This window comes from Mytilus galloprovincialis, chromosome 11 (genome assembly GCF_965363235.1).
Source record: "Mytilus galloprovincialis chromosome 11, xbMytGall1.hap1.1, whole genome shotgun sequence".
NCBI classification, from domain to species: Eukaryota; Metazoa; Mollusca; class Bivalvia; order Mytilida; family Mytilidae; genus Mytilus; species Mytilus galloprovincialis.
The window spans coordinates 50,955,201-50,977,552 of record NC_134848.1 but is presented as its reverse complement, the minus strand read 5'-3'; the positions used below and the strand labels follow the sequence as shown (position 1 = coordinate 50,977,552).

Below are 22,352 nucleotides of genomic sequence, written 5' to 3'. Positions count from 1 at the left end.
GGTTTGCTCATTACTGCAATGAAGATGCAATTCTTAATTCCTTACATTAGCGGAATACAACACAAGTTTACATGATTTATTTCGATTTTTATGCATGCATATACATATCAAAGTCGCTCAAAGTTTCGGTACAATACCCAAGGAGACCTACCCAAGATGCGGGTTCGAAACTACAAAGTAGATTTACAAGAAAAAAAGGACAACAAATTGTGTATATAAACAGTCAAATCCTTCGGGGGATAGGGTGGGTGGGGGTGTAGTTGAATACAAACTTAAAGATTTACTACACAAAAATCGGTATTTATGTGCATAAGGTTACATCACTTTTTTTTAAAGGGGCGATTTTAATTATAGAACATAATATTGATATTATAAATATATTTGAAATATTGTATGTATACAATGAACAAAAAAACAAAGACGTACAGAAGACGAAAAAAGTAGCAAACATTGTTTTGTCAAAATTCAAGAAATACCATCTGATTGTATAATGAGGACTTGATTGCGCTTGGCATTAGCAAATATGTATTCTTTACAATTAATTATCAGTGTTGATAGAGTCAGTCTTTAAAAACAAGGAAATTGTTTTAAATACAACAAAAGGAAACTTCAGACGTATGCAAAATTTCTATAAATTACTCAAGGGGTGATCAAAGAAATCATCTATTGGGGTAAAAAGGAGAAAGTAGAAACCAAATCACTCAAAATTTAATAAGGATTATAGAATGAGAAAATTATAAAGTTGTTAAGTATACAATGTTTTCCCCTTTCAATTCTTGCAAGGTAATAACAAGTTTAATTATCGGGAAAATAAGAAAAAAAATATACAATGTTTCTTTTTATATTTTTTTTTGACAAACCAATTTGACATATTATCAAAAAAGGTTTTAGATATTTTGCTAACCGTTTAATTTTTATCAATATTTAATCTCAATTACCAGATTAAAATTTTCACACCTCTGTCCCGTCACAGATGTACTTTTACAACCATGTGTATTAACGGGACCATTGAGAGGTGTGAAAATAAAATAGATGTAAGACAAAAGTGTCATTTTTATTACAGGAACAGTAAGGAAAATTTCTTTAATGTCGCGTAGCTTTTTCTTCTTCTCTAGATTGATAATACACATGCAGGTGTTCTATACAGACTTGTGTAATCATAAACGTGTCAGCTAAGTTATGAAAAGTAAACTAAACATCATAAGTCATTTAAAAAATAATTGAGAGAAAATATTTATAATGATAATAAATTGTAAAAAGTGTATGTACAAATAATTTAAAAAGTGCATAGTGAATAATTACCTACATATACTACTGACAATAAAATAATATTGTTTATATATATACACCAATAATAAGAATTTTTACAAAATATTTTTTATTTGTTTGAGAAAGCATTATGCTTAAGCAACGAACTTTTACAACATGACACATAACCAAATTATAAAAAGTAGAGAACAATACAAAAAGACATAGAAAACAAATCAGTTCGGATAATAATATGAATGATTTTATTCTCATAAACTAGTACATAGCTACAGAGATAATAACAGTTCATATATAATACATATCTTTGTTTCGCATGTGTGAAAATAATAACATTATAATAATATTATAGTTCCTCTAAACAGGAGGAGAGACTTTCAATGATATATGTCGTATAAATCTACACAATTTTTCTACTTCTACAACATTTTCAGATGAGAAAACATTTTTAAATTTAATAATGTTTGCATTTTTGTTACAATAGTGTGGTAAATATTTTTCTCTTTCTATGTTAAAACAATTGCATGGCATAATGTAGTGACATTCATCGCCAATATCTTTAGAGCTACAGAGATTACAAGACCTTTCGGATCTCGGAATAGTTTGCCACATTTCTGTCTCCACTGACAAACGATGATTTCCGCATCTAAATTTACGAAGACAAAGTCTATAAAAAATTAAAAGGCAAGGTCGACAAATACTTTTCAAATTTAAATTCAGTCTTGAAAATTCTATAACATAAACCTTTTGAAGATTGGTGTAAATCTACACCCCACTCTTGTTGAAATTGGTCTTTAAGCTTTTGCTCAATACTTAACTTAATTCATTTTTTGTTAAAATAATCTTGGCAATGCCATACATTTGACATGCCACATTCATCAAAAATTTTCTTAATACATAAAATCCATTTATTTCCAATATCATAATAGTTATAATTAATGTATAGTAATTTATATAGTATACAAGATAATTTATCTTCATTTGTATTATCAAGAAGGCGACACCAAAAATTGATCATTCGTAATTTTGCATATAAAGAAATGGGGTATCTCCCAAGTCTCTCCATAAATCATAAAATTTGGAGTCGAGTTTTTTAGTTTTAAAATGTGCTTACAAAATTTCAAATGAACTCGCTCAAGTATATCAAAATTTTTGTATCCCCAAATTTCAGCCCCGTATAGAAGAACGGGTACACCAGCTTTATCAAACATTTCTAGTTGGCATTTAATCGATAAGTGATTCAATCTGCCCTTCTTGGTAACACTATACGAAAAAAAGATGCATTTCTAGAAAATATAACACCAAGAGATGTGTAGAAAACGCCTAGCAGAAAAGGCTACAAAGGCAATGTATGAGGTGATCGAAAAGGGGAAAAACCATGGCTTATCTAAAACTTGTCAGTAAGAATGATTTACGGTTGTGAAATATGGGCTTTTGGGAATACCGGCATTCTGGAGAGATTTCAATTAAAATTATGTAAGCTTCTTCTGCACTTAAAGTCTTTTATCCCAAATTCACCTTTGTCCGCTGTACGATGATACACGGTGAAACTATGAACTTACCATACCACGTCCCATCAATTTAGTAATTAAAGTCCGTATGATATCATTTTGGGTGAAAATAGTCTATGGCAAACATAGTTAATTATCAGCCACTATTTATAAACCACAGTTGAGTTGCAAATGAAAATGATATATTTGAGTTGATGGGGAATAGGACCCACCGGGATCGGGTGTTTCTTAGATCAGAATTTCGGGAATTGTGTTTTTAAGCCCGGGATTTCTGGACCAGGGGCCCTCCTATCACTCTTTAGTTTGTTAAACCATGTTGACTATATGTTCATAGGAACGGGATTATTTCTTGTGTTGTTAATTCAAACTTGTATTAGTGATATTTGGTTAAAATAATACAATCAGAACGAAACTCAAAGATCAATTTCAACAAACATGATTTTAAATGTGCAAGCATTTTTTTAATACAGGATACTTTTGGCTTTCAGAACTATTTTGATATTTTAAAATTTCGTGATTTTTACACTATATGCCAATTTAGAACCACCAACCATAAACTACTCATTGATATATAAAAGATGGACAAATATTCAGGTAGATAGAAGAACTTGTAAATTATGTTACTGAACCGATTTTGGAGATGAGTTCCACTATATAAAGAAGTGCACAGAGATATATGTAAAAAGAAACACTTGTATTGATAAAATAAAAATAAAAATAAAACGTCCAAATATATTAATGTGTAAGAAAATTATGAATCTACCCAAAAATAATCAAAATTAAGAGAGCTAATTATTTTCATAAGATATATAAATTCCCATGTGTGCTCTTGGTTAATTCCCATGTGTGCTCTTGGTTAATTCTAGAAAGTGTACATATTTTGCTCTATGTATTTAATTATGTATTTATGTTATAAAAGTTATCAGCTTTTTTTTCAAGTTAAGTTTCATTTTTTTTCAAACGTAAATAAATATTACTATAAATTGAGAAATAAAAAGTGATCGTTTTTTCTTTTAATTTAGCCCCTCCCATTTCATATTATTCATGTGTCAGTGATTGGTCTACCAATTAGAATAACAGTACCTGTTTAATTATCTTTACCTAATTGGTCAATAATATGATTGGCTAATTAATTTCCCTTTTTATGACTTGTTTTCCCTATCAGATTTCATAACTTAGCACTTTTCCGTCGAATCTTAATCGTAAATTAATCAGAACGCAAATAATGGCTTCGAGCAGTAGCAAAGGCCTTTTTTGGTGGTTCACTTGTGATTCAGACAACAACACACTTATGTTTGCTTGCACCAACAGACCTGGCCAGTTTCCCGTACTTGAAGTTTCCTTAGGTGAAGTGACAACAATAGACGTGAAGATTTCAACTGATGAAGAAGATGTAAGTATTTGTTCACCTTTTATATCTTTATTTCAGCTGCTTGCTTTTATTTGAAAAAAAAGAAGTTATGAAACTTTAAAATGTTGTATGATTGCCAATTGCCAATGAGACAACTCTCCATAAGATACCAAAATGACACAGACATTTACAACTATAGCCTAGGTCACCGTATTTTTTATTTTCGATTTATGAGTTTGAAGGTCTCTCTTTTATGTAATATGTACAAAAAAAAGAATTACTGAATCAATTAATGAAATTATGTTTGAATTTAAACAGGAACTTTTTACACTAGAAAGTCCCTGACTGACTCGATCACTTTTCAACGTTAGATTTATATTTATTCATGGTTAGACTTACAACGTTAAAACAAGGAGGAGTGTGCCCCATTTTTCAGTATTTTTTAGGTCACACCTACGATAGTATAGGGGCATAATGTTTTCTGGTATGTGAGTCCGTTTGTCTGTCCGTCCCTTCGTTCGTTCGTCAGGTTAAAGTTTTGGACGAGGTAGTTTTTAAAGTCAAATCAATTTGAAACTTAGTTTACATGTTTCCTATGATATGATCATTCTAATTTAAATGCCAAATTAGATATTTTATTCGAATTTTACGGTCCATTAAACATCTAAAATGATAGTGTGAGTGGGGCATCTGCTTACTATGGACACATTCTTGTAAATATGATAAAGTCGAGAAATCAGAAAGGTATAGATATTTGTTAGAAAAAGCACATGGAGAAAAGGTTGACTGAGTTGCACGCCCCCTTTCTCTCTCTCTTATAACTCTTTTGATAGTGGTTTTGAATTTTTTTTAGATTGTTTTGTAATTTCTATATTTTATTAAAACATATTGTGTTGATGTTTGAATTGTACACTAACAGGTAAAGCGGTGTATCTATAATAAAATATTTGATTTGATTCAATTCATCGTGAAAAATCATAACGCGGTAATAGACAGTTACATTGTAAGTGAATTGTTCAAATTTTTCTCACCATTATATGAATCATTTTGTTAGGAACAATAGGCAGTATAGACATCAAAATATATATTAGAGAATAATCTTGAAATATTTACCTTATATTTTATTCATAATTATTCATGCAAACTAATTATTTCTTAGCACCATGAAACCGTTAATTTTTATTAGATCATTTCATATAATTTTTTTAAGTTATTTCTTACAAAATAGTTGATGCATGTACTGCATGTACTATAGTTCAATGTAAATATTTTCTTTATAATTAATTGAAATAATCACGAAAACTGATCGAATTGTAGCCTTTTGTACTTTTTCATTTTACATGTTATTTATGTAAGAGTCCGAGGGGAGGGGCGGTATACATGTCTTATATTTTAAAGGGTTATACTGTGTAGTGTCACTTAAATATTTCAGTCGGTCTAGAATTTTGTATAGCCAGTCAAGGTCGTTAAAAACTTCCATTTGTTGTAATTTTGTATAAGTAAAGATCAGTTAAACGGGTTATAAACTTTTAACGTCTAAAAAAGATTGAAATCATTATACATGTCTTATATACTCATAATACTGCTTAGAAAAAAAAAAAAAGTATATGATAGATTCTACAGTACTATAAAATCAAGGACTTTCTACATATAAATCATAGTTAATTCTCTTTATGAAATATACGATTTAATTACGCAAATCTTTTATAATGATTTTTTTTAACTCAAACCCCTAACTGTCTTCGGGAAAGTTTAATTTTGGGTTGGACTAATCGTTGTATGGAGGGGGCTCTTATATGAGAGGAAGTGCAGTCATTATTCAGAAATCCAGGGTTAAAAACATGAAATCCCGAAGTCCCGATAAAGGTCCCTCTCTTTTGTGGGATGAAAGTTCGTTTCAGTTTTCATGTTATAGATCTAAGCCTTTTAATTACGCTGTGCCTTAATGTTTTATTGTAACAGAAACATATGTAAGTTACAGACCATATGAGTATTTAGACCGTACGCGTACGGTCTGTATCGTATGCGTATTTATATAATCGTACGGTCCGATCATACGCTTACGGTTCCACTGTATGATTATACTTGTACGATCTAGTACAAGCCGGATCATAAATGTATTTGGATCAATATTTGTTCATTTTTGGCGAACACATCTTTTATTGACTGTTACAAATTAAAGTTATTACAATATTAGATGAATAAAAAGAATAGGTGAACATTTTAAAATCGATTGAAATTAAGAATTTAAATGTGTACATACAGGCACCTTTGTTTGATTTCCATATTTTATAATTCTGTCCAGTATTTTGTCGGTTTTAATTCCGGTTTTATTTGAAGTATTGTAGGCCTAAAAATTGTCCCTTTTAAAATGTAGAAAAATGAAGTTTTTATTATAAATATTCCACCTACAATTTAACTGTTGGGGATTTCAGTTAATTTCATCTGTGATTGATATATAATTGGAATTTAATCAGTAAATTTTAAAATTAGTCCAACCGTACGCGTACGAACGAGTATTTAGAAAAAGTACGCATACGATCCAAATACTCATATGGTCCGAAAAGTGTAGAAAACAACTCCAAATACATAAAAAGGTAACTATAAATGTAATTATTTATTAATATTTTGGATAACAGATATCCTTCCTCAGTCCGATTCTGATGATAAATGTTGCCTTCTTAGCCGATTAAACAAGGATTAAACTATTACAATCTTAAAATTTATTCAAGTCAAACCGAAAATCAGTTAAGACGCTTGCACCATTGTAAAAATTTGTGATACATTACATAAGTTATATGGCTTATTACAACAGAGAATTCAATTATGTATTAAATATTTATGATAATGTACGATATGAACGCACAAGAACGATTACGTCAATAAAAAATTTTAAATTACCAAATAGACAACACCAGCGACAGAGAACACTGAACGATCTAAATTTATAAATATATATTTCTATTAGATTCTAATATCTGATTAATCGCTAGGATTTGTAAAGTAAGTCTTGCAAGGGTCTTGCAATACAAATCCTCGATAATCCGGAACTCCTTGGCATTTCCCAACAGATTCTAAAACTATGTATTGACATTGACTGGTTTCTCTCTCGTCATTTTATTCCACATCCGTTACTTATACATCTAGGTGCCCAGATTAAAAAACTGCCGAAGTTTTCCAATTCTAGCTGCGTAAGTCAGTACAGAAAACAGTAAGTCAGAAATAAATTATCAAAAGGACTTTAAAGAGCCACGGATTTATAGCCGGCGGGTTTATGGGAAAGGGGGGGGGGGGATTGGTTGCTTATATAATCAGAGTGAAGCGTGACTGGAGCGGGCCCCCTCTTAGGTCAGTCAGTGGGCCCCCACTTATGAAAATTCCTGGATCCGCCACTGATAGCCATTTAAACTAAAGCAGAGCCCATACATCATTTGTACATACAGGTATTAATATTTGTGATCTATGATAAAGAGTTTATATAAATATATAGACTAGTTAGTCCAAATAGTTCTGCCGTTTTAGTACTGTCTTTCGATAATAAAAATTTGGACACCTTCTAAAGCAAAATCAAAAATAGCCTTTCTCGACAGCATAATAAATTGGACTAGTAGACTAGTGTGACAAGTTCACAATCACTGACACAGGGGTTGAAATCTTAGCAATAAATGTATAATATAATAACAAGCACTTATGTCTATCCATGGGAAGGTCCACTATCAATATATTTATAATTCTATTTATATGGATAGTCAACCTTCCCATGGATAGAAACAACTTGAACAAGTGCCTATGAGGCTATGTGTATAAATGTAAAACTCTACTTTACAGTAGTTAAAATAATTATGACATCTGCCAAGGCAATTTTTATTTTTTTATGTGATGCCATCCTACAATGACGTCTGGCAAGGCTATTTTAATATTTTTCTGGGAGGCCTTCCTATGTCGTAGGATCTAAGAAGGTGTCGCCAGAAAAAAAGAAAAATAGCCTTTCAGACGTCATGATATTTTGGACTACTTGTCTATCACAGTAGAGATTCTCTCAAATCAAAGCTCTAAGTACTTTGAGGGGGTCTCATTGGGGGTTCTGATCCCAGATCCAGCTCACTGTTTTGTCAAATGCCCATATCCCACTTACACTATGTATGTTAAGCAACTTTCATTTTTTGTAATTACATGTCCTGCAAGATTCCATTTCCTGTTTTTCACGGCACAATAATTTGCATTTCACGTGTCACGCCTACACAAAACCCATTAACACAGGTCTTGCTTAGCCCCAATGAGACCCACTTGTGATAGTTGATTTTGGAATATTTTTACACCTTTAGTGCTAAGATTTTCATTCCAGTACTTTGACATAGCTGTCATGACTGTTGTTTTCTGCTATTTAGAATATAATACCTGGGCAGGTATGGGGAATCAACAATTATTTTTCCCTGGCCTAAGTAACTTCTAAACAAACGTTGAGATTTACGAAGTTTTTTATATTTATATAGATATAAAATCCAGTGTTTGGTCACTTTCAAAATATGCATTAGTTTACTATGGTTTTATATTAGATCTTTTTTTTTTATCTCATATTAAGTGGTGAAAAAAAAATTATCATTTCTTTTTAATCTCATATTAATTTGCGATTTTTTTTTATTAATTAACAATACTGTTTTCCAATACAAAGTGATCTACACTTTCTGAAACATGTCAATACTTAATGTTATGTGAAATCTATTAAGTGGGCATTGCTTATATTAATCTTTTTTTTTAAATATAGGGTTTTGCTATTTTTATTATGCCCCTCCTACAATAGTAGAGCATGTAGAGGGGCATAATGTTTTGTGCATCCGTTCTTTTGTCAGTCTGATAGTCTGTCAGTCTTTGTCTGGTTTCAGCTTAAAGTTTTTGGTCAAGGTAGTTTTTGAAGAAGCTGAAGTCCAGTCAACTTGACACTTTGTACACTTCTTGTTTATGATATGATCTTTCTAATTTTAAGCCTAGGTAGACTTTTGACCCCAATTTCACAGTCCGCTTTACATAGAAAAATGAAAGTTGGGGTTTCAGGTTAAAGTTTTGGTCAAGGTAATTTTTGATGAAGTTGACAATGGTTGAAGTTCATTCAAATTAAAACTTAGAACACATGTTCCCTATGGTATGATCTTTCTAAGTTTAATGCCAAATTAGATTTTTACCCAATTTCACGTTCCTTTGAACATGGAAAATCTGCCTTTGAGAGAAGCATGCAAATTTATTTTTGTTACTGTACTTGTTTTCTATTGAACTAATAGGAGAAAAAAAGTTAAAATAAAAAACATGAAAAATACAAAAAACACCTTAAATTACATAAATGGTTTAAATTATACAAAAGTTAAATTTTAGTACAGCTTATTTAAAAATGATAAGAAGAAATATAGTTACCAATGAGTTAAAAAAAGAATGTCAAGTTTGATGCAAAAAAGATGGGATGATTTTTCTACCTTATCATAAAGTAACAACTAATAGTGTAACAAATGAAGTTATTTAAGAAATAAAAAAGTGTTTTGCTTGATTTTTTGTAGCCTTAAGTCTTCTTTAAGAGCAAGTTTTGATCATAATCATGATAATATTAAGGTTTTTTGAAAGTTTTAAAATGCAACCAATATTATACATGACTTTATTTCAATTTTGTCTGAGTCCTCTACTTGCATACTGGGTTATATTGATATGAGTAACATCCTCCCCAGATATTCAAATATGTTAATTTGGGCAGTTGAGATTCCATTTAAATTGAGGGCATGGTCACATGCTTATAAGTTGAGAACATCTTTTGATTATTTATTTTTATCTTCAGGCAGAAGAAGAGATATTGGCAAGCCTCCCCTTACACAGATACAAAGCTGTAGATAAAACCTTTTCAAGTTTGGAAAACAGGAAGTCAAGATCCAACTTTCTAACAGACCTTCACGATACACTTGACAGTTTACACCTACAGTTTGCAAGATTAGAAGGTACTTAGTTTATAGATTAAATGAATAAGATTGTCCTCTTATACAATGGATTATACACATTTCATTGACCTTTGTGACAAATATATAAAAAGAAACAAATTTTTGCATTATTCAGCATTTTGATTTTTAAAAAGTTGGTCTTGTCCTGGTGAGATACTGTTCTAATTTCTTTAAACAAAGTGAATTAATTAGGCTATATTTAAAATATAAAAATAAGTTGATATGAATTAATGAGACAATCTTCCTCATCAGACCCAAGAGATCCAATGTTGTAAAGTAAGCAACTATAGGTCACTGTACCACCCTCAAAGATGAGTAATCCCGATATCCCTTAGCATAAACTTATCAGTTGGGAACCAGAAAATGTAAAAAAATTAAAGAAAAGATTTAGGAATAAAACAAACACGATCTTCAACCAGAAACAGCAATCAATGTATAACATGTATAACATGCTCCTGACTAGGGACTGGCACATACATAATGTCAGAATCCGTCCCTAATGCGTGGAAATGACATAAAAAGTTATTAACTATAGAATTGGTTGAAAAAAAATTAACAATGTTGACTCATCAGACCATAGGACTCATTTAAACCAAGGAGAACCAACTTTCCCAAAAGTGTTGTACAATTTAAGAAAAATATTGATCACAGAGCAATTGCTGAAAGCATTTGTTATGTAAATATTTAAAAAATATCATCTTGTGCAAATCTAAAATATATTTATTTTAAGAAATGAAATAATTATGATCTCTTATGGTTTTATAGCTTCTTATATGTTTCTTCGTCTTTATTCATGTCAGGATTTTAAATGTGTAGAGTTTGAGCCTTCCTGTTGATTTTAAATTTGGAATTTGATTATTTTTGAAAATTTTAGATGACATACCAGCAGTCAATAGTAAGCCTACACAAAAGACAAAGACAAAGTTTGTCCATAAGAGTCTGCATGAAGAACTTAGGGTAAGTACTAAATTACTTATTTTATTGACCACCCATGATAGTGATGCACATTATGTTAATTAAATATTAAATGTTATTTATGCCCAAATTGATTTTTTTTTTAAATCTAATACAATGGTCTATTAAGTCAATAAAATATTGATTAAAATTGAACTTTAAAAGTCATTCTGTACAGTAGTAAAACTGTTATTGTAATTGCCCTTGTAAAGTGTGCCCTGGTACATAGATATAGGAAGATGTGGTGTGAGTGCCAATGAGACAATTCTCCATCCAAGTAACAATTTAAAAAGTAAACCATTATAGGTTAAAGTACAGCCTTCAACACAGAGCCTTGGCTCACACCGAACAACAAACTATAAAGGGCCCCAAAATTACTAGTGAAAAACCATTCAAACGGGAAAACCAACGGTCTAATCTATATAAACAAAACGAGAAACGAGAAACTCGTATATATTACATAAACAAACGACAACTACTGTACATCAGATTCCTGACTGATAGTCTGCTCCCCCTTTTTCTCTACGGTGGTTTCAAATTGTGTGTGATAGTTGTGATTTTCTTATCAGGTAGAAGTTGAAAATACTTGTCAATGAAAAGGATATTAACAAACTTTAATAGATCTTTAATAAGTTTATCCTACAAAAGTAATGGCAAAGTTGTGTTTGTTATAGGATTTTTATATTAAATTTGCATTTTGATATAGTTAATGTAAATTATTAGTTCAATTTCCAATAAGGATTGACATAACTTAAGAGAACATTGCAAAATAAGGTTTTTTTCTTTATTTATTGAAACTATGTCCATGGCAAGCATTTTTAATTACAGAGTAAAAAAAATGATAATACCAGCCTGGATGTGATAGTTCACAATTAAACAATGAGTTTTTTGCCATGAATATGAAGGTATTAAATGCCTTTGTGTAGTAATGTAGTACAAATTTCTGAATTTATATTTTAGATCATGAGAGAGGCTCATCCAGAATCAGGTGCAGCAGCAAGACAAACTTTTTTAAACACCTCTAACAGACTGTGGAGAAAGAAGGTGATGCCTCTTTTAGGCTTCAACCCAGCAAAGCATGTAAGTTTGAAATACAACACCAATAAAAATTTCCATTTGGATATCTGGATTTGTTAAAAAAAATTCGACATTGCAATTTCAATTGTATGAAATGAACATGATCTTTAAACCTTGAAAGGATGTGGTATGATGATGATGATTGCTAATGACACAAATCATCACAAGAAACCGAACAACACAGATATTAACATCTTAGTATGAGCCACTGTAGGCCTTCAATAATGAGCAAAGCCTATACAGCATGGTCAACTAAAAAACTTTATTATATAAAATCAGCAACCATGCTCACAACATACCAGAATGCCATGTGTCCAAATACATGCTTTTTAATAATCAATATAATGAAATGTAGGATAGTGGTTTTATTGAAATAGGAAATAAATTGAACTGATTGTTCGCATGTTAATGATAACTTTTTCAGCAGCATGTAGAATAAACAGCAATGTTGTGTATAAGAACATGACTTATTTACTGTTTTGAATAAAAATAGAATGTCTTATAGAACTCGGTAGATCCTTTAAATGTAATGATTTATTGTTGACATGAAACCCATTTTAATTCTAGGAAGGTACGTTTGGTGGTTCTTTCAAGGAACAGATTTACCTGTCAACCCTTCCAGAGTGCTGTTTTGACCTGGTTATAGATATAATCAACTCCCATGAAGCTGGTTTGCTGCACCAATCCAATAGAAAAGAGACTACCATCAAACCAGGACTTTTCAGACATCTTGTCAGCGTCAAATCCGAAGTAGTAGTTCACAGACATCTAAGTCAACTGAATAGCGGACTAGTCAATCTGCCAGAGTTTCGTCAACAGACCAAAAATATAAAGGTAACTTATAAGTAAAATGAAGAAGAAAAACTGATTTAAAAACAACAGCATTCTTTTTTTTAGCTCACCTGGCCTAAAAGGCCATGTGAGCTTTTCTCATCACTTGGCGTCCGTCGTCGTCGACGTCGTCGTCGTCGTCGTCGTCGTCGTCGTCTGTCGTCGTTAACAATTTTTCAAACATCTTCTCCTCTGAAACTACTGAATGGATTTGAATGAAACTTAACATGATTGTTCCTTAGTATATCCTGCACAAAATGTGCGCTTCGATTTTTGATCCGTCAAAAAACATGGCCGCCATTACTTAAAATAGAACATAGGGGTCAAATGCAGTTTTTGGCTTATATCTCAAAAACGAAAGCATTTAGAGCAAATCTGACATGAGGTACAAATGATAATTAGGTCAAAATCTATCAGCCCTGAAATTTTCAGATGAATCAAACAAACCATTGTTGGGTTGCTGCCACTTAATTGGTAATTTTAAGGAAATTTTGCATTTTTTGGTCATTATCTTGAATATTATTATAGATAAAGATAAACTGTAAACAGCAAAAAAGATCAGCAAAGTAAGATCTACAAATAAGTTAATATGACCAAAATTGTCAATTGACCCCTTAAGGGGTTATTGTCCTTTAATGACAATTTTTCACAATTTGTTCATCATATTTGCTAACTTTAAAAAATCTTCTCCTCTGAAACTACTGAATGGATTTGGTTAAAACTTAGCATGATTATTCCTTAGATTATCCTGCACAAAGTGTGTGCTTTGATTTTTGATCCGTCAAAAAACATGGCCGCCGTTACTTAAAATAGAACATAGGGGTCAAATGCAGTTTTTGGCTTATATCTCAAAAACGAAAGCATTTAGAGCAAATCTGACATGGGGTAAAAATGTTCATTAGGTCAAGATCTATCAGCCCTGAAATTTTCAGATGAATCAAACAAACCATTGTTGGGTTGCTGCCACTTAATTGGTAATTTTAAGGAAATTTTGCAGTTTTTGGTCATTATCTTGAATATTATTATAGATAAAGATAAACTGTAAACAGCAAAAAAGATCAGCAAAGTAAGATCTACAAATAAGTTAATATGACCAAAATTGTCAATTGACCCCTTAAGGGGTTATTGTCCTTTAATGACAATTTTTCACAATTTGTTCATCATATTTGCTAACTTTAAAAAATCTTCTCCTCTGAAACTACTGAATGGATTTGGTTAAAACTTAGCATGGTTGTTCCTTAGATTATCCTGCACAAAGTGTGTGCTTTGATTTTTGATCCGTCAAAAAACATGGCCGCCGTTACTTAAAATAGAACATAGGGGTCAAATGCAGTTTTTGGCTTATATCTCAAAAACGAAAGCATTAAGAGCAAATCTGACATGGAGTAAAAATGTTCATTAGGTCAATATCTATCAGCCCTGAAATTTTCAGATGAATCAAACATCCAATTGTTGGGTTGCTGCCACTTAATTGGTAATTTTAAGGAAATTTTGCAGTTTTTGGTCATTATCTTGAATATTATTATAGATAAAGATAAACTGTAAACAGCAAATATGATCAGCAAAGTAAGATCTACAAATAAGTCAATTTGACCAAAATTGTCAATTGACCTCTTTAGGAGTTATTGCCCTTTAAAGACTTTTTTCACAATTTGTTCATCATGTTGACTTACTTTAAAAAATCTTCTCTTATGAAACTGCTGTATCAATTTCAGCCAAACTTAGGCTAAATGAGTTTCAGAGTTTCAGAGTATCTAGTATAAATTTTATATTTCATTTCCTTGTATGTCAAGAAACATAGCTCCTATGGCTAAAATAGAACATAGGAGAAAATGATTTTTTTTTGCTTTTGAAGAAAATAGGACGATTCAAAGAACATTTAAATAAATTGAAAAGCCAAAATAATCATTGATGAGAGATTAAACCAAAAAAATTCAGGTGAGCGATTCAGGCTCTTGAGAGCCTCTTGTTGTTAAATAGGATGTATTTATTTTGATTTATAACTTAAATATCAAAGATCATTAATTGCCCCTGTTATAATAACAATGATAAAAAATGTTGCATATTTTCTTTTACCATTTTTTTTTAAGTTATAAACATCAAGTTACCCTTTTTGTGAAGCAAAGTGCAAATTGTTTTATATCTAAAAATCAAATTTAATGACAAAAAATCAATCAGATGTTTTTCCCTGATCAGATTAATGTTTTTTTTCAAAATTGTGAATTTGACTAACGTCTTGTTGTATGAAAAGTTTTTATCATTTAACAAACAATTGATTCAATGCAAATAAAACACTGAAAGGTTGTTATAACCTATTCAAGTTTGCAATAGATGAAGCAATTTTTAAATTAAAGAATTGAGTGAATTTTTTGAATTATAAAAATGTCTTTAATTCTATACAATCTCTCCATAACAGACAAGGTTCAATGTCCATTTGAAAATGGTTGACTGTGGTAAAGATGTTGGTTAATTTATAAATAGCTTAAATTTCTTTTCAGTCAATATTGATTTTTTTTTCATCTTTCAGGTTCAGTCTCAGAGTCAAAACACCACATCAAATGGACCAACAGTGAGGCGTTTACAGGTATGATATATATAAAGAGATGTGAAATATTTAGTAAAATTTAATCATGTATCAGGTTAAAGACTTTAAATCAATAGTTATTTTATAAAGAATTGACAAGAACACAGAATTAAAAGGCAAAAGCCAATTTTGTATTCTATTAAACCAGTGTAAAATTCCTTAATTGGTCAAGGACAACACCTCGAGTCAAAAGGCAAAAACCGAATTAGAATTGTTTAGAGTAAAAAGTCTAATAAACTCTTTTTTTTTTTGTTACCACATATCCAAATTAATACTATACCTGTTAACATTTATTTGAGATGGAGACAAATTTATAATTGCAACAAATATTTGAAATATCCGAATCAATACATGACTAAATGCAACAGATACATTAAATTTGTTTTTTTTTGTAGAATGAGATTCTCCGGCTCAAGTCCAGAGTTGAAGAGTTGGAAGAGTTGGTTGAAAGAAATCAAATACCAGATCAGGTACTTTTTTTTTTACTTTGTGTGCGATTGTCAGTCTATTGTCTTTCACACCTGTTCATACCAAAATAAAGGACAGAAACTCATGTTTGCTCAATAAAAACAACACAGTAGTGTTTTATTATAGATAAATTCTCTGTTAGACATAAACCTAACAAAAAAAAAAATAACGAACATGTAGAGGCTTACAGACAGTCATCAACAAAGTAATATGCCAAGCTTTAAATTGTATTTTTTTTTTAATTTATAGGATAACATAGCAAAGTGTGTTATTTAACTATTTTACCAGATAAAATACATCAGTTTGCAAATTTAGATGTATAAATACCACTTACTTTTCAAAAACACTTGTACCAACTCAATATGAAACTGGTTCATAGGCTTTAGCAGTTTGAGCTGTTTTCAATTTGATGGATATAGACACTTGATGAATTTAGGTTGCTTTTCTAGATAGCTCTTTGCTCATATGTATACACTGAAGTAACATCACAAAATAATATATATTGAAACTCTTTTAACATGTTAAATGTCTTTGTAGGATGTGTATGAATTTGAAGACACTGACTTCTCACTCAGAGAACATGATGTGGAGGATACAATTCAGGTAAGCTTTACATTTGTCAAAGTTAAAATTTGTTAAATCATGATAATTGTAAGAACTTAGTATGCATTTATAACAAACATAATTAACTGAAAGTCTCGACGTTACAGTACACATTTTTATGAACAAGCAGATTTTGAATATTTAAGGTGCTTATTGACAAGTGTAAAAGACAATTTAATAATCTTGATTTAAGAAAACAACTCAACACCAGTGTTATGCTGAACCATTATAATGACCCCTAAAGCCCTGACTAGTTTGATGTTCCTAAAATAATATTTTCAATCAACGTTTTACTTTATACATTTCACAAATAAATATAAATGAAATTTAAATTTCACATCATTACCCTCATCCATTCGTTTGTACTAACAGCTGATCTGACAATATAATACTTTTCTGATAAGAAGTTTTGTTGCATGACCTTTAATGAGAATGTTTTTTGTCTTTTAGAATGAAGAGTTGGAGTTGGATGTCATTCCTGATACACCAACAGGTTCAGAAGTTCGAACTATTCCAGAAACACCATCCACTTCTAAGGTATATTATCTGGTTGAGATGCCAGTAGATAAAAGTAAATGAAACATTTAAATGTGTTCACTATGGTGCCTTAATTTTTTTCTTGTATCACTTAACAATTAAGCTTTTTTTTTAATTTGGTTTTCAGTTTTAGCCACCTAATCAACTGAAAGAAAAGACATTGTGTAAATTTCACCTCAAAGTCAAGGAAAATACGGTTTTATATCCTTAATTGAGACCTTCAAATTTGTATAATTGTTTTTTAAGCAGTTTATTCCGTACAATAAATGTAAGATTTTTAGTCAAACATATCTGAATTTGGTTTATTTATGCAATATATAATTATTTTGCACCTTTTAATTGCAAGAAAAATATTTTGATCAACCTGGCAATTTGAATCTGGATCCACTTTTAGACAGAAGTTATAAACTTTTGACAACATTAAGTCAATTAACATCCTTAACATGACTGATTGTTAAATGGAACAATTTATTTTAGGCAACCAGTAGCAGAAAAAGAAACAAAGAAGGAGAGCTTCTAAACATCCTTGACAGACTGCGTGAGGTATGAATGCAATTCAATTCAATTCAATGTTTTATTTAAGTCTCATCTCTCAACAAGTACAATCAATCTTTATACATTGTAAAATAACACTATATAAAATGAGAGCCATTCTATACAGAATTATAAGAGACTATTAAAATGCATAGATAATAATAATACATAATATGAAATAAAATTCTATGTACAATATATAAAATTTCTACGTCTTTTTAAAATTAATTGGCAGGTTTTGGCACACACACGAATCATATTTACATCTGAGAATAAAAACACGAACTTTTGATTATCATCCAAAGTATTAAAATTATCATTTAAAATTTTAGCAACATGATATAAATGGTTTCTTAAATCGTCATAAAGAGGACATCTTAATAAAACATGCGCTTCATCTTCAATAAAAACTTCACATATACGTCATGCATGGTTTTAGTTATTTAAGCTAATTGGATCATAATTTTTATAATTTCATGCAAGTTGAAAATTGCAATATTTATTTAAAGAGTTCATTGATTATTTTCGTCCATTAGAAAGTACTTCATTTAGGATTACCAATATTAACCTATATGCATACATTTAAATAGAAATCAACCATTAAGCATCTATTAAATATAAGTAACTTTTTTAGTATAAGAAAAGTCATAATTCAACAAATGTGGATTGTTGACTAATTTAAAAAAGATTTACTGATACAAAAAGATAAGTCTGTGATTCAATTTAGTTTGTTTATACTCATACATATGGAAATATGGTTATATCAATTTGCAAAATCATCTCATATTTTGTACAAGATAGTCAGATGACAATAACAAGTAATCATATTGACTTTCTCTTTAACTTATTTAATAATATCACTGGACTCTTAATATGAAAATGTTATGACATATTTTTACATTTGTATTTATTTTATTTTAATAGCGAGCTGAAAAAACACAAGAAGATGAGCAGACAGAAGAAATTCAGGTAATATAATTTTTAATTAATTTCTCATGATTTATGAAAACAGAATATGTGGTATGGATGCCCATGAGACAACATTCTACCAGAGACCAAATTACCTAGAATTTATAGCTTGTATTGATTTTTTCAACCAGAGATTCTTTTTTCTTTCTATTTATTGTAATCTTAAACATAAAATCAGCAAATTTTTTTGTTTGTCAATTTAGTATTAATTTTGTTTTTCTAAAACTATTTTTGATCTAACAATGTCCAGCATTTACACTTGCTTACATATCTAGACAGATTAGCAGAGAGTTGTCTAACTCTGATCTCAGTTTAAAATACACATTTGTATGGGTTCTGCTGTGTGTAATTTATACACTATTGAGACACTACAAAACTTCTGCAATGTCTTCCACAAATATGAGAAATTCTTTACTATTAATATGCATTTTACCTTCAATGTTACTGCATAACTTTTCTTTTTAACAGTTTTTGTTTGTGAAAATGTTTAAAATAATTTCTTCTTTTTAGGTTTATTCCAAAGGGGAAAAGGTGTCTGCCTATTATACCATTGATAAGAAATGGTATGATGCTGTTATAACTGCAGTTTTAAAAGAGGGTAAGTTATTTTTCATTGATATAAATTTACAAATAAAATGTGGTAGGAATACAAATAACGAAATGCATGCTGTCAGTAGATCATATTTTTGTTAATAATTTGGGATATTGTCAAAATCCTTTGATGGATTGATATTTGTATATTACAAATGTTAATGTCCATTTGCAAATACTTCAGGCATATTGAATAAAATTGAAGTTTACTAAAATGAAACACCGTAACTGCTTGAACTTGTCACCATTTCTTCTCACAATAATATTAATAATAATATGTAAATTGTAATTAATTTCAATTTTTTTAATTTTTTTTTTGTGTAACTGAAGTAGTGTCTTTTTAGTATATGTATCACAGAAGTTTACATTTGATAAAAAAGTGCTAAGCACTTTCACAATAAACATTGTATTAACAAATAACCTGAAAAACAGAAAGCGAAGCAGTTCTGGGCAGGACAGAGGAGTCCTTGTTTTTTACATACCCCATTTGCCAAGAAGAGTACAAAAGGATGAAATCATAACTCCTCTTATCATATAACATTCTTTTTCAAAAGCATTTTCAATTACACCTTGAAACCTTGATTTTCATATAGATATGTCCTTTAAACTCAAACATGAATACTTCTAAAAGATGAACAAGCATACAGCTAATAATATTAATATAAACAAGATGTGGTATGATTGCCAATGAGACAACTATCAACAAAAGGCCAAAATGACACAAACATTAACAATTATAGGTCACCATACAGCCTGGAACAAGTTGATATCTGTTTAAATGTAAATATGCTCTTTTATTATTTTACAGGCTATCGCATCAAATATGTGTTAGATGGGTTTAGAGAAGTGATCAAGGACACTGCATTGTTGAAGAAAATGTGAAAAAGTGTATAAGAACTTATTCTGAAATGATATGCTATTGTTTATAGTGACAAACAAGTGTTAGGAGTAATAATTTATTTATTTATTTCTAAGTTTAACTTTTTATGTGAGTTTTTGTTATATCATTCAGCTATCTGGATGGTTCTTGATGCAATTTTAAGAAGTTTGACAAAAGACTGTATTAGGAATTATGTGTTATTGTTCATAGTGACAACAAATGTTTTGATCTGTTTTTAAAGAGAAATAATTTATTTATTTATTTATTTATTAAAATGATTAAACTTTACTTTCTTATGTGTTTTTGTATGTCACCAAACAGCTATGTTGTTTAAAAAACCTGCACTTTATGAATGAGATTTATCTAATCTTTGTTTATTTGTGTGTCTGTCTGTCAAGTTAGTCCAATAGATATATTCCAGAACATGATTAACAAAATGACATAATAATTGGTTTGCTGACTGAAAGGGATGATATAACCAAAATGTACAATCAAGATCTGTACAACCCATAGTGTCAATTTGCCCATTTGATTTGTAATGCTTAGCCTCAACAACATGTGCATACTTATAGTTAAGAGTTGGCTCAACAAGTTGAATATTGTATTTGGTGAAACTTTGTAAAGAAATACTGCTTTTTGATGACATTCTAAATTAATATGCATTGTTCTTTCATTATTTTATATGCACCGGAGATCACCCTGGATTTTGGTGGGATTATGTAGCTTCATCTTTAGTTTTTTATCTTGTGTTTTGTGTGCTTTTGTTTGTTTGTCTGTTCTTTTTATTTTTTAGCCATGGTGTTGTTCAGTTTGTTTTCGAGCTAAATACTTTTAGTTAGTTATAGAACATAACTGACTTAAGTCTTTTTTCTCCCTTTCGATCTTCTATTAGGAATTTTTTTACTCCCATGGGATTTTTTTACTCCCTTAGGATTTTTCTTTCTCCCTTAGGATTTTTTATTTTCCCTTAGGATTTTTATTCTCCAATATATATTTTTTTCTCCTTTAGGATTTTTTTTCTCCCTTAGGACTTTTTTTTCTCCCTTAGGACTTTTTTTTCTCCCTTAGGATTTTATTAATCCTGTAGGATTTTTTTTTATCCTACAGGATTCTTTTATAGTCAGAATATCCTATAGGAAAAAAAATATCCTGTAGGATTTGCTTTTTTTTTTCCTAAGGGATTTTTTTCCTCCTAAGGGAGAAAAATTATCCTATAGGATATATTTATATTCCTAAGGGATTATAAATCCCATAGGATATAAAAATCCTATAGGATATTAAAAATATCCTATGGGATTATGACTTTATCCTATAGGATTTATAAATATCCTGTAGGATTTTGAAAAATCCTAAGGGAAAAAAAAAAATCCTATGGGATATTGACACTAATTTCACTCGTACTGCCGAACGGGGCGAGACATATCATTTTTTTTTTTTAATTGCTTTACCTATGGGTACAGGTATGTTATTGCCAAGTTTGATGGTTCTACCTTAAAAAAAAATGTGGTTCCAATTTGCACTTACGAGAAGTGCAAATTAATCCGAGAACATGTTTAACATGCTTATGCAGGATTACTAGTATTTCCCTGATTTTGCTTTATCAGCTGATAGTTTTTGTTCAATTAGGAATGCATTGTGATGTCACAATTTCCATAAAAAAAACATGCATAGTACAAAAACATATGATTTGATCATAAAATGTTATGAAAACTATTAACTTTAAGATTAAATAGTGACTTATTTAGCAAGCGTCCACTTTCATTTAGATTTTAAATAATTCTCAAATCATGGACAACAAAACATTAATATATATTTTTGATAATACGTACATGATAGCAGGCATTGAAAGTGAATAGGTATTTCAGAAATGGTTTAAAATAGCATTAATCATCAAAATAAAACAATATTATTAAATTAATGTTCCTGAAACAAGGCACAGAGTCATAAACAGTTGCCATTTAAACACTGTTGATTAAACAAATTGTGCTAATTCAATTAGTAATTGTTTTATCATGTACTGCATTGTTTAAAAAGCAAATATTAAAAGAGCAAAGCTAGCATCATAATTTTATTCTTTTTAGATTTAACATAGAATTTATATTAAATCACTATAATTTGTTAATACTTTGAACCTAAACTATATATTTTCATGTGAAATTTTTATATAAACTGTGCCCTGTTAGCATTGTTTTTAAAAATTCATTTGTGCAATACATGTTAT

General features: G+C 30.1%; 1 protein-coding gene and 1 long non-coding RNA gene across 2 annotated transcripts in view; both read left to right on the top strand.

Moving 5' to 3' along the window:
* Positions 1 to 22,352, top strand: part of LOC143052342 (uncharacterized) — a 42,174-nt gene that overhangs the window by 17,489 nt on the left and 2,333 nt on the right. The window lies entirely within an intron of this gene.
* On the top strand, positions 3,806 to 20,419 carry LOC143052341 (uncharacterized). The gene is made up of 13 exons (XM_076225347.1): positions 3,806 to 4,170; positions 9,947 to 10,103; positions 10,978 to 11,060; positions 12,018 to 12,137; positions 12,702 to 12,968; positions 15,493 to 15,549; positions 15,945 to 16,019; positions 16,555 to 16,620; positions 17,071 to 17,157; positions 17,635 to 17,700; positions 18,616 to 18,660; positions 19,171 to 19,258; positions 20,060 to 20,419. The coding sequence occupies exons 1-13, from the start codon at positions 4,003 to 4,005 to the stop codon at positions 20,131 to 20,133; spliced, it is 1,353 nt and encodes a 450-aa protein (XP_076081462.1). The 5' UTR covers positions 3,806 to 4,002; the 3' UTR covers positions 20,134 to 20,419.

Excerpts from the sequence above, each read along its gene's own strand:
- LOC143052341 (XM_076225347.1), top strand. The coding sequence starts at position 4,003 with ATGGCTTCGAGCAGTAGCAAAGGCCTTTTTTGGTGGTTCACTTGTGAT. Across the intron at positions 15,550-15,944 it reads CAACAGTGAGGCGTTTACAG|AATGAGATTCTCCGGCTCAA; the intron begins GTATGATATATA and ends TTTTTTTTGTAG. Across the intron at positions 16,621-17,070 it reads ATGTGGAGGATACAATTCAG|AATGAAGAGTTGGAGTTGGA; the intron begins GTAAGCTTTACA and ends TTTGTCTTTTAG.